The sequence below is a fragment of the Terrapene carolina genome, unplaced genomic scaffold (genome assembly GCF_002925995.2).
Source record: "Terrapene carolina triunguis isolate 2854851 unplaced genomic scaffold, T_m_triunguis-2.0 Scaffold69, whole genome shotgun sequence".
In the NCBI taxonomy this organism is placed as follows: domain Eukaryota; kingdom Metazoa; phylum Chordata; order Testudines; family Emydidae; genus Terrapene; species Terrapene triunguis.
In genome coordinates this window covers 66,329,472-66,343,039 of record NW_020664420.1, presented here as the reverse complement: position 1 = coordinate 66,343,039, position 13,568 = coordinate 66,329,472, and the positions used below count along the sequence as shown (strand labels likewise).

The 13,568-nt window shown below is 41.3% G+C and overlaps 1 protein-coding gene across 2 annotated transcripts in view; it reads right to left on the bottom strand.

The window, feature by feature from the left end:
- Positions 1–12,937, bottom strand: part of DMXL1 (Dmx like 1) — a 157,304-nt gene extending 144,367 nt beyond the window's left edge. For both annotated transcript variants that reach the window (XM_024194440.3, XM_024194441.3), the window contains exon 1: positions 12,789–12,937. In XM_024194440.3, coding sequence (XP_024050208.2) covers positions 12,789–12,875 — 87 coding nt within the window. In that variant the 5' untranslated portion in view covers positions 12,876–12,937. The remainder of the gene's footprint in view (positions 1–12,788) is intronic.
- Positions 12,938–13,568: the final 631 nt, after the last annotated feature.

The window sequence follows — 13,568 nt, the reverse complement described above, 5'->3', positions numbered from 1 at the left end:
AGCTTTCAGTGTAAGACCAAGGTCAACGTACTTTCTCTGCCATTCAAAATTTACATTGATTGGCACATACCACACATTTGAAACCTTCTGCTAGCCTCACAGTAGGAGTAAGCCCTATATTGGCATGATTGCGCCTAGCCAAAGATGGCTGGTCCCAAAGAACCAGTGGCTGACGAGGCCTTGAGAAAGCGGTTGCCAATTACCATAAAGAGAAAAGTCTTCAGCTTCTCAGCTCTTGGAAGACCCTACTCTTTGGTTGTTGTATAGTGAAGCTGATGGGGCAGTATTCATTCCCAAGAGTCTGACTAACCACAAAGCTGACGGTGCCAAATGTGTAGGTAGGAGTACTCTGTTCTTTGGCCCCTTGACTAACAGACACATACAGGGGAGCTCTGCTGGTGACAGGCCTCTGACGTTCCTTTATTATTGCTGTCTTAGTTTGACGAGACCTGTTTGGAGGAGCTACAGTTATGCCATAGTCTGGTTGATGGGGCAGGTGACAAGTACTGCCGAAGAGGGTTATCTGTAATACTGAACTACTCTGCACTCACCAACATTTATCTGAAAGCAGGGAGTGCATGATGCTGATCTAGTCAAGTGAAAGCTGCAGTGCAGTGGTCTTCTGCTGTATGTATGTTTCAAAAAGCACCAACGAATGCAGTGCTGACAGTAACATGAGGTGGCTTAAACTTGCCTCCCCTTAGAATATTGCTCAGCATAAAAGATTACTTCCAGTGCTGCTCCTTGTTAACAGGTTGAAATGAACACCTGAAAGGAGAGACTCGAGCACATTTAAGAGGAATTTGTCCCAGACAAGCAGAAATAATCTTCTACGCACTTTTGGAAGAACACTGCTCAGAAGCATCTTCTGCCTCATGCTTTGTTTTGTCTTCCCACATCAATCTGACTGGAGTACACTCCTGTACCTCAAAGAGACAAATTAAAAGAAATCGTAGGGCCAGACGTGACAAAAACTTGAGGGACTTTAGAACAAGTCTAAGGCTGCTGGAAGCAAAACAACCCTATCTCCTGATGAAGAGACCCTACTCATGTGCCAGTAACCCATAGGTCTGGTCTGTCTCAAGAACTGCAGGAAAAGAATGAAGACCCACATGCTTGGTTATGTAGATGTGACAAAAAGCATACTTTAAGACATCTAATAGAGTAACAGATAGTTCTGAGCAAAGCAGTTCTGTACTTTAGAACCATAAGAATGTACAAAAAGGGGTGCAAAGACCTGTGGTAAATTTTAAAACTTAATAGGAAAAAATGAATATTGACGCCACCACATATGGAGTATTTTGCTCCTTGGAAGATGCCAACCAGTACACTGTGTAGGAAACATCTGATGCCATAATTATTTAGTTAAGAGAACTTAGTTTTGACTTGAGAAATATCTATTTACACCCCTCCAACTACTCTGGAAGAGGATAAAGCTAAAATGAGTAGGGAGAAGAATTTCATAAAATTAGTAACAGATTTAAGACGGCATTCTTTCTACACAGTACATCTATGCTTAAACTCTTCAAGACTCAGAGAGAATTAAATCATTCGCTGCCTGCCTTAATTAACAGTACATTACAGTCCTATCTATGAGACTCTCTAGGGTGGCTGACACCATAGTGTCTAGCCACAGAATAGTAATTTTCCAAGTAGTAACAAGCCATAATCAGAGATCATCTAATTTAACACCACCAAAGCTAGATTTGTGACAGTCTGTTCTATTGGCAGGAATTATCCATTAATTCTAGGAACTGTTAGTTTGAAGAGCTATAGGCAGAACTTCCCTGTCTCATAAGTATCAGACTTGCATTTCCAAGGGAGAAGCCACATACAAGCATAATACAAGGTTTACAGAATATTATATTTGCTGTTCAGACATTTTGTTTTAACTAGTTAATTTTTTACAACCTATTGCAAATATAATATACATGTACATAGAGCTTTTACTTTTCAATAACATCTAAATTTAAACAAGGGTGGTACTATTATAGATAATGCGAGTAGCAAAACCTAAAGGGTGCCCAATACTTTCCATAATAAGACCTTGTTTTCAATTGCTTGAAAGTTTGGCAAATTTCAACCATTTAGGCTGATTTTTTTTATGCTGGTTGCTTGCCTCAGACAATTTTTTCGGATATGTTTAACAAACACTATTCAGCCACTTTTCAGAATGAGAGTGAAAAAGTAAGTTTTGCCCATTTAAAATTGTTGTTCAAGTGGAACTGCAACAGGCTCTATTCCCACCTATCCACTGTTGCATCTTACTGCTTCATCTTTTCCCACTCTGCCAAATACAGAAATATACGGGGAGATGGAGACTGGCTTCTTCCACAATTGTATATGGAAGAAGGGCTGAAGACATGTTGCAGCATGGAAGACTCTTACCAATCCCTCCATAAGGCAGCTATTATACCTCTAAAATGACAACCCACTCCTGTGAGTTATAATCCTTTAACAAGTGAAACAAAACCAGCTTTAACGTGTGGATGCTGGGTGATGTTGGCGGCCTGTGATATGCAGGATGTTAGACTAGATGATTTAGTGTTCCTTTCTGGCCTTTAACTCGGAGTACTACAGTAAACTACCACTTGATGATGGTTAGCTGTCAAAGACCGGAATATGGGCACTCATGCCTCGTGGTTAGAGCAGGAATCGGTAGTCTGAAATTGGAGTTGAGGGTCAGAGCTAAGTTACCTGGAGTGGGGGATTCCAGGGGCCAAGGCTATCGTGACCTTGGATGAATGCTTTGAGCAGTCAGCACTCTGCTACTTTTGCTGATCTTAAGAGAAGGCCTGCTGATCCCCTGAGCCAATTGGACAGTTTAGCCAATCAGGTGGCCCGACTGGGGCCCAGGTTTGCTTGTTAGACTGCTTGGGCGTGGGAGGGGTGTTAAGCTAGCAGGTAAGCAGGCTAGCTGCAGGACCTTACTCCTGACACTAGCAGGTGGCCTGCAGAGACTGTAATATCTCTAGTCTACTTATAATTTACAAATAGGTATGTAATAAGTATGCGTAACTTCACATTCCTTTTATTGCAACTTTTCTCCCTTTCCTTCTCTTCTACACCCACCCCTTGATTCAGTCTTGATACAAGCTCTTAATGGCAGGACTGTACATCTGTATAACACCCACCACAAAGCCTCAATCCTGATTGCGTTATGCTAGCACACAAAGGTCCCCAAACAACAACTAGCTCCCTGGTATATTTTTCTGGGATTATAATAATTATCACAATGAAGTGATGGGGTAATTTGTAAGTCACAGATTACAAATAAGCATAAAGTTTTCATACAGTTTTCCAAAAAGAGGAAGTACCTTTATCAGCATATGTATACGGAACGTAATCTAGAAATATTACTCAGACTTTAAGAGCAGAAGTCACCATCATGATCATCTAGTCTGACCTCCTGCACATTGCAAGCCACAGAACCTTACACACTCACTCCTGTTATAGACCCCTAATGTTTGGCTGAGTTACTGAAATCCTCAAATCACAATTTGAGGACTTCAAGTTACAGAGAATCTATCATTTATTCTAGTCTAAACCTGCAAGTGACCCAGACCCCATGCTACAGAGGAAGGTGAAAAACGCCCAGAGTCTCTGCCAATCTGATCTGAGGGAAAATTCCTTTCTAACCCCAAATATGATGATAAATTAGACCGTGAACATGACAGCAAGACCCACCCGCCACACACCTGGGAAAGAATTCTCTGTAGTAACTCAGAGCCCTCTCCAGCTAGTGTTCCATCTCCGGCCATTGGGGATATTCGCTACTAGCAGTTGCAGATGGGGACTGGCCGTGGGGAAGTTTAGGCTTGAAATTAGACAAAGGTTTCTAACCATCAGAGGGGTGAAATTTTGGAACAGCCTTCCGAGGGAAACGGTGGGGGCAAAAGACCTCTCTGGCTTCAAGATTAGGCTAGATAAGTTTATGGAGGGAATGGTTTGATGGGATAACGTGATTTTAGTCAATTAGGCAATAACGTGCCAGCGTTGGTAAAATGAGGGTCCGGCTGGAGAATCTTGCCTGTATGCTTGGGGTTCTACTGATCGCCATATTTGGGGTCGGGAAGGAATTTTCCTCCAGGGTAGATTGGCAGAGGCCCTGGAGGTTTTTCGCCTTCCTCCGCAGCATGGGGCAGGGGTCGCAAGCTGGAGGATTCTCTGCGACTTGAAGTCTTTAAATCACGATCTGGAGACTTCAACAGCTGAGTTAAGGGAAAGTGGGTGGGTCAGCTTTTGTGGCCTGCATCATGCGGGAGGTCAGACTAGATGACCATAATGGTCCCTTCTGACCGTAAAGTCCATGAGTCTATGAGATGGGCCACATGCCATTGTAGTCAGTCTCATCCTACCATCCCCTCCATAAACTTATCAAGATCAGTCTTGAAGCCAGGTAGATTTTTTGCCCCCACTGCTTGCTTGGAAGGCTATTCCAGAACTTCACTCCTCTGATGATTAGAAACATTGATCTAATTACAAGCCTAAACTTGTTGATGGACAATTTGTACCACTTGTTCTTGTGTCAGCATTGGCCCTTTTCTTTTAAATAACAACTCTCCCTCCCTGGTATTTATCCCTCTGATGTATTTATAGAAAGCAATCATATCTCCCCTCAGCCTTCATTTTGTTAGGCTAAATAAGCCAAGCTCTTTGAGTCTACTCTCATAAGGTAGGTTTTCTGCACATATTCCAGTTTGAATTCATTATTCTTAAACATGTGAGACCAGAACTGCCCACAGCATTCTGGATGAGGTCTCACCAGTGCCTTGTATAATGGTACTAACACTGCCCTATCTCTACTGGAAATACCTCTCTTGATGCATCCTAGGATTCCATTAGCCTTTTTCACAGCCATATCACATTCACAGCTCACAGTCCTCTTACAACTGACCAATACACCCAGGTCTTTCTCCTCCTGTCGCTTCCAACTGATAAGTCCTTAGCTTATAGCAAAACTTCTTGTTGTTAGTCCCTTGCACTTCACACTATTAAATTTCATCCCATTTCTATTACTACAGTTTTCAAGGTTGTCCAGAAATTCTTGTATAATATTTCGGTCCTCCATATTGACAATACCTCCCAACTTTGTGTCATCCACAAATTTTATTAGTACACTTCCACTTTTTGTGCCAAGGTCATTAATGAAAATGTTAATTAAGATTGGTCCCAAAACCGATCCCTGAGGAACTTCACTAGCAACCTCTGTCCAGCCTGACAGATCACCTTTCAGTATGACCCAGTGTAGCCTCACTTTAACCAATTCCTTATCTACCTTTCAAGTCTCATATTAATCCTAATCTTCTCCAATTTAATTAATAATTTCTCATAGGGAATAGTATCAAATGCCTTTCTGAAATCCACATAGATTGGATCTACTGTATTTCCTTTGTCTAAAAAAAAAAAAATTAATCAGTTTTCTTAAAGAAGATCAGGTTGGTCTGGCACAATTTATCTTTTGTAAAACTATGTTCTATTTTATCCCAATTACCATTCAGCTCTATATTCTTAACTACTTTCTCTTTCAAAATTTGTTCCAAAAGCTTGCATACAACTGAGGTCAAACTAACTGGCCTGTAGTTTCACAGATCACATTTTTTCCTTTCTTAAAAAGAACTATAGTAGCAATTCTCCAGTCATAGGGTATGACCCTTGAGTTTACAGATCATTAAAAATCCCTACTGTTGGGCTTGCAATTTCATGTGCCATTTCCTTTAATATCCTTGGATGGTGATTATCCAAGCCCCCAAATTTGATCCCATTAAGCTGTTTCAGTTTAGCTTCCACATCCTTATTTTCGTTAGCCCTCCTGCCACCACCCCAAAGCTCAGTACCCTTATTAAAAACTGATCCAAAGTATTTGTTTAGGTGAAATCAAGGAACCTAATTGCAGACCTATTTTTGTTGATCCTTCCATTTAGTTGAAACTGAATTAGTTCATGATCACTCAAATCAAGGTTGTCCACTATAACTAATTCTTCTTTGAGGTCCTCACTACGCAACAATACTAAATCTAAAATGCCATCACCTCTTGTTGGTTCAGCTATCCCATCCAGGAAAATCTTGGCCCTACTATCATTAGTAGCACTTGTCCTCCAATCTATATCTGGGAAGTTAAAGTCACCTTTAAAGATTAAAATGTACTAGGTTATTTGTGGAGTAGTCTGTGCAATGAAACAAGCAGATATTGTTGACATTATCATGCTCTTGGTATGTATGTTAAACAATGTTTTTAAAACCAGCGAACAAAAGCAAACAGGGTAAAACCAGTTACAACTACGGAAACAAGGATTTTACCAGCTGATGTCTTGCCACCACATATCTGGATTTAGAAAATTAAACATCTTTCTGTGCACCTAAGACTGAGAGAAGTGAATTTGCATCTGGTATTGGATTTTCACCTCCTTTCTATTTGCTTCTTATCCAGCTTTTAGCTATTTTATCCCTGCATCCTAAGTTTGAGAGAGGATTAGCAAATGTTTTCCTTTGAAGATAACACTAAGGCAATTTTACAGAACTGTTAACAGAAGATATTACAGCCAATAATTTAACTGCTACAAAATTCTTATTTTTTTCTAAAGTGAAAACTTTACCTAAATAACTCCTTAAACATAAGAAAATAGATCTTCTATTGGTACAATCACGTATCTGTAAGAGTTAAGAATTATGTGCAGGATTTTTTTTTTTAAATTATAACCCTGAATTTGCACATAAAAAATGTAATTTACTAAAGCAACTAATTTCTGCTAAATCAGGAAATATGGTGCACAAAATAAAAGGCTCCTTTCCTGCACATGTATGGGACAGACAAGTAAAGGTGTTACAAGCAACAAGTCAGTTAGACAGGTTATTCCCAGGAGAATCTCAACAGAATCTTTATGCCAAGCCATGCATTGTGTCTAGGTTATCTTTTTAAAAAAAAGAGTTTTTACAAGTATTGCTACTAATTTTTACATGCATGTAAAAAAACCTGCCTTAATTACCAGACAACAACTATACATATCTTTAAGGAGGACTCTCCTCCCCACCCCCTTTTTTTAAATGGAACCCCGAACTGTACTGAAAAGGTATTGCAGGTAAAAGTGTAAAGATTTTAAAATATACTGTACTTGAACTGGGAACAAAGCTTTATACCAGAATTCCCCTATCTATTGTGCTTTCAAATAACATGAAGTACCTATTTTTGTTGGGGTGAACAAAATGAACCTTAAAACTGTCACCTGTCCTGCACCAGAGATGAGTCCAAGTGTGGCAGAAAGTTTAAAAATGTCTCTGTTCCACAAAAACACAAAGAAGCTAGCAATAATGTTCCAAAGCTCAGTCATGATGAAGAACTATTGGACAGAATTCAGGCAAGGCTATTTATTAAATGGTTCTCCTCAACCATATAGTAATTACATGTACATTTTTTATTTCATGTTTTTCTCCTCATACCTAATGTCAGGCAAGAAAGTAAACATTTACCTTGCAGCATTTATCACCTGTCTTTTTTTAGTGATAAAAAAATATTTCATGAGATTATATTATTGCTGCAGCATACTCTTTCTTCCAAAATTTATTACATTTTAAACCTGACATCTTAACATTAATAAATTAACAAGTTTGTAAAAATTTATCTTTGAAAGAAATGACTAAATAAATGGAGCCACACCAACAATATTTTCTTTAAGTGACCATTCCAATAATTAAGAGAAAACATAATGGAACAGAAGTTTCTTCTCCAGTAAAGTACCAGCATTAGATTAGAGAAATATATAATATGCATATTACCAAGTCATTTGCTTTTTTATACTTCCCTGAAATTTTGTAATGACTATTAGAACTTCCAAGTTCCTCCAAACTCTAGCTTAAACTATTTTTATACATTGTAGAGTCAACAACTATAAACTCACAACACAAAAGTACAAGTTATCACAGAATAAAGATTTTTTAAAAGGACTGTAAGAGTCACTAAAGCAAAAATAAATAAGTAAACATCTGCAAAGCCATTCAACAAAGACTGTGGTGACAGTATTGATTACACAATTCAGAACAACACCCTGAAGAATGCTTCAGATATTAAAGTAGCATCCATGACGAGTGGGGGAGGTAATACTTAAACTTACAGGTCAAGTTGCTTTAAACTCAAATACTGCAGATGTGAGAAAAAGCCAAGTAGGTAGCAGTTCGGTGAAGTTTCAGTGAAGTGCCTTATTTGTTGGCTTACATACTTGTTTTAGAGCCCACAACAGAGAATTAGTAGCAACAATGATAGTATATACTCCCTGTATTTTAGCTTCATCTTAAGTGTACTGAAGCTAAAAATAGCAAATATACATTAGGCTTCACAAATTGTCTCCTTTCTTGCCACTTCCCTATTTTAGGTCAGTAACTTTTATAGCCTTCTTCCAAAATTCATGATAGAATGCTAGGCCGTAATGCAGACTGGTCTCTCCGATGTCAACCGATATCCAGTCCACATACCAAGACTTTGGTCGTTGATGGAAGACAACCAGGGGAAGATCCCTGCAAAAGACATCTTACCAACATAGTTCTCAAGTCTCTGCTGGATATGCCTATATCCACGTAGCATAGCCTCTCTCAACTTGTCTTCAATTGGAGCAACCTTTATTGGATCCCTTACAAGATCATTTCGTTTCCTATCATCTCAACAGTTTCATTTGGACAACATAGCCAGTCACTAGAAAAGAAATGGGTAAGTCCCTGTTCTGCACATTAGGATTGTATAAAACTGTGATTTGACCACCCTTAACCTTATTGGCATTTTTTTTTTTTTAAATCACAAAGAACTTGGGTCAGCTCCTACCATTTGCACTGAGCAACTTTACTACAATGCCAGGCATCACTCAGGAGGGCACCATTGTCAGCAACCACTAATTCTAGGTATTTAAATTCTCTTTCTTCCCCTAAGCTTTCTTCCCATGACAGGGATCGGCAACCTTTGGCACGCAGCCCGCCAGGGTAAGCACCCTGGCAGGCCAGGCCGGTTTTACCTGCCGCGTCCGCAGGTTCGGCCGATTGCGGCTCCCACTGGCTGCGGTTCACTGTCCCAGGCCAATGGGGGCTGCAGGAAGCGGCACGGGCCGAGGGATATCCTTTATGCTAAGTCTTCCTTCAGTTCTCATAGAGTGAATGTTGGTAAGACCAAAGTGAAGTCCAGCCTGCTCAAATCTATGTTGCCACTGTTCAAAGTTGGCTTACAGTCTTAATCTTCTGCATATATCACTAAGTCATCAGCAAACAGCATGTTCCAAGGTGCATATATTCTCACTTATCACATGCAAGACAACTGCAAACAAAAAAGTGCTCAGAACTTCATGTTCAGTAGAACTTAGTAGGTTTTGAATCACTAACACTAGGAGCATACAATGAAGACTTGTATTGAGAACCCATGAACTAGAGTATAATCCATCGGGGGGTCCAGGTGTTTGAGTCACAACTACCATATCGTTTTTGTATTGCAAGTATGAGGGAGGTCCAAACTTGAGGCTGACTAGAACTTATGCTTCTGTATGATCACCAAGGCCATTTTCCTGAAATCTCTTCTAAACAACATAGGTAGTCGTCTTGTTCTATTTTGACAGTTAACATGAAGATTTATTGGGGTAGAGTGGAAGGGTTAGAAGAACACTGTCCATGGACTAAACACAAGTTGTACAAAAAACCCCACAGCATTTGTGAGCTACTTCTATTTGCAGCTATTTTCATTTTGTTTTGCATGACATTTTAAAAACTTTCAATGTTTAACTAAAAATTCAAGTAAAGTTTCATATTTCCCATACATGTAACTCTTCGTTTCTAAGTGATCATGGTAGAAGCACTAACTGGTAGTGACATAACTAAGGAGAGAAGAATGCTTATATTCCAACCCTTGTACATCTATTGAAAGATCAGCCATTTCTTTGTAGAAAAGTAACTAGTGGGATCAACTCAACTTATTTACAGTACCTTTTTTGTACTCATTCAAATAGGTGTGGAGAAATCTGATTAAGTTGTACATCATGAGAACCACCACCACACCCAAACAAAAAAAAACAAAAAAAAAAGGCAATGAAGGACAGTTTTGTTCTTCGGGTTTGAGACTACTGGCTAAAAATTCCATTAATAATATGCTTTCCTGCACACCACAAATATATAAAAGATTTAATACACATATAGAAATTCCTATGATTATATTTGTGTCAAAACTGCTCTTGAAAACAAAGGTCTCTCAAGGTAGTATTACTCAAAACAGTACAGTTTGGCATATTCCTCCCTCTCAAGAGAAAGCTACCACTTCCAGGTCATTATAGAGTTCTAAACACTCTTCTAATCAGACAGGCTGCAATACTGGACAGAGTTGCTCAGCAGTCATTCTATGGAAGTGATCCTGATAACTTGAAGTTTTAAAAAAGGAACCTAATGTTATTACAAGACAGATCTAAACTTTAGTATAAGTAAAAGATAAGAGAATTCTCTATTTGTCTCGCTTCTTTACTTTGCACAATTAATAGCGCTTTGCTGTAAAGGAAATTACATTTTTTTCACGTTCAGTTTCATGCTGCTTGTGAGTAACACACCACAATAGGTAGAGAAACATTTAAACAAATGGGAAAATCTGAAAGGTGGATCCAAAAGCAGGTGTAGTACTGTTAGCTACTTTTAACTTTTTTTTTTTTTGAAACTGATTGAGCTGACTGTCTATAACAAAGCTTTATTCTGATTACTTCCTCTTTTGAGCAGCAACTTGCAGGTTCTGAATCTGCAACTACTCAGGAAAATTCCTGTGATGACATGGAGCCTCCATTACTTCAGCAGAGGTTCCCCAAATGGAACTCCTTGCAGGATCAAGGTGTCAGATAGTGAACAAGTATTTTGTCTTCCAATGTTGTATTTGTTAAAAAAAAACCTCAGCAGAGGAGCATAGAAGTGTGCCTACTATGCACAAAGACTAAAAATAAGTCTAGCAGTCACTCTCCAACAGATTAGGCAGTGAGTTAAACTGGGTGCAAGACTGAAGATATCCCACAGTTTATAGCACTATCTTGGGTGCTGCTGCTCCAGAGCGAAACTGACAGAAATCTGTTAAGTTCTACTTTGGGCCCCTTCTGATATACTGTGTACCAAGCAAAACTGACTAGGTTCCCGACAGTTTCATCCAAAGACTTAAGCACAACAACAATACCACTAGCATCATTTAATGTGAAAAGATAGGAAAAGAATGAGGATAAGATACTCAGATGATGAGGCACCCCAAGAAAGAGGGAGCCAAACCAGAGAGAAAAGAGAATAGTTTAAATTTAGACTCAAGATTGAGTCTTTTGAACTCCATAGTCTATTATGATGAGGATACTTATTCACATTTATAGACAAACAAAACTCAAATAAAACTAGTCACTCTATTGAATAAAGGCTGGGTGGAATAGTGGGCTTTGGAGAGTGAAAGGATAAAGAGAAAAATCCTTCTTATTAACAAAAATTAAAAACTGTACAGAAGCCTAATTTGTACTTAAAGTGCTGTGCACAGTTACTTTCCAGCAGCAGGGTGCATGCAAACAAGAAGTTCAGAAATACTAGATTTAACTTCAAGATTTTAGAACATAATTCAGAGTTACTACATGGCAAAAAAAGTGCCTTGCTGAACTTTAAGTGTGCTAAAAAATAGCTCTATCTTTAAGGGGTTTTTTCTGTGCCACTCTCAAGGACCTCTTATATATCTCTTACAGCAGGTCTACACTATTGCTTAAGTCAATCTAACTTACCCACTCAGGGATGTGAAAAAGTCTCACCCCCACACCCCAAGCAATGCAAATTTCACACTGTCCACACCAGCTCTATGTCAGTGAGAGACGCTCTCCCAAACAACATAGCTTCTGCTTCTAGCCAAGATGGAGTAATTATGCCTACGGGAGAGGGCTCTCCTATCAGCATAACAAGTCTTCACCAGATGCAATACAGATGTGCAACTGCCCAGATGTAGGGCTGTAGTGTCAAGTTGCCCTTAGCATCATCTACTCAAAATGCAATAAAACTCAAGTGTTAGCTTATGCCAGTGTAAGGACTCTAAAATAATTTTACTCATGTTTTCAAGTTGACATTTATGAAATCTGACATGTAGATTCACTTTCTTAAGGCACCACATACTTACACTTGCAAATCTCTAAAAGACACTATATGACATGTATTTTAACATAACATTGCTCATATATCTATATATTTTAACTATGGCTTATTGCTTATAGCTTTTTCATCACAGGCATCATTAATCATGATCTTAAAAAAGGTGTGAATACTTCTCCTCCAATAGTTCTGAACAGGTGTACTATAGGCCTTAAACTGTGTATTGTGTCATCCTGCGTGTGTACGTGGACAGTGCCTAGCACACCATGGGTGTGCGCTATTGTAATGTACGATAATATTAACAGCAGCAACAGAAGGCAGGAAATGAAGCGCCCCTACTCATCACACTTCGATCTCATCAGCTACGTTGTGCTGCTCCCCCGCCTCTCGGGTCATGTGTCCCCTGTGCACCTGAACCAGCCCATGCCAATCCCACCCCTCCCGGACGCATCCAGTTAGCGACCTGGCTCCCGGCTAGTTCAGGCCACCCTGTGCCTGGTGCAGGGCGGATGGGACCGGGAGAAGAGGAGTCGCGTCCCCAGCGGGAGGGCAGGACGGAGCGAGGGGGCCCGAAGGGGGGGGGGGGGAATCAGCACCCGGGAGTAGCGCTGGGGGGCTACCCGGCAGGCTGCAGAGGCCCCGCTAGGGGGTGGGCGCACGTCGGGACAGCCCGGCCCGGGACTCACCGTGAGCGGCTGGTCGTGGAGGCTCCCCACGGAGAAGCAGTTGTCCCCGGGGTTCACGGCGCCCGTCAGCACCTGGTGCAGATTCATGGCGCAGAGAACGCGGGGCCCGGCTGGCCTCACTGCAGGCGCCCGGGCGCGAGGCTCATGCTCCGGCCCCCGGGGCGGCAGCGAAGGGACCACAGCTGCTCGGCCGCTCTAGGTCCCGCAAGCGGCGAAGGCGGCAGCACATAGCTCGGGGCGGGGCCTCATAACCCCGCCTCCCCGCAGGGCGGGCCACACACGTAGTCCCCCCCCCCCTTTGCTCACCGCCTCCGCCGGTAACAGCGAAACGGGAGGAAAACGAATTATCGCGAGCCTCTGCTCCATGTGACGTCATAGTTTTTCCTGTAACGGCGCGTGCGCCAGTCCCACCCCGGGACTGAATGTGCGGTGAAGGGTGTTTTCTGCGCGTGCGTGGAAGTAAACTTACCTAGAAAAGAACGTCAGGGAAGGCTGGTTGTGCAGGGAAGTATGTATGGGGTGTCTGCGCATGTTCACTGGGGATTTCGATGCTGCTGTCGCCGCTCCCCCAGAGCTGCGAGCGGGCCCAGGGGGGCCACGTTAAAGGGATGGAACGGGAGCGTCACCACGGCACGCGCGCGCTCGCTCCAGCCCTGTGCGGTTAACAAGCACAGTGACAGTGGATTTACCCAGCCTGGCTCATTGTGAGAGGGGTTACCGGCCAGAGCGATTTGAAAGTATCTCTGTCAGTGACGGCTGTAGCTGTGCTTTGAAGGGTTA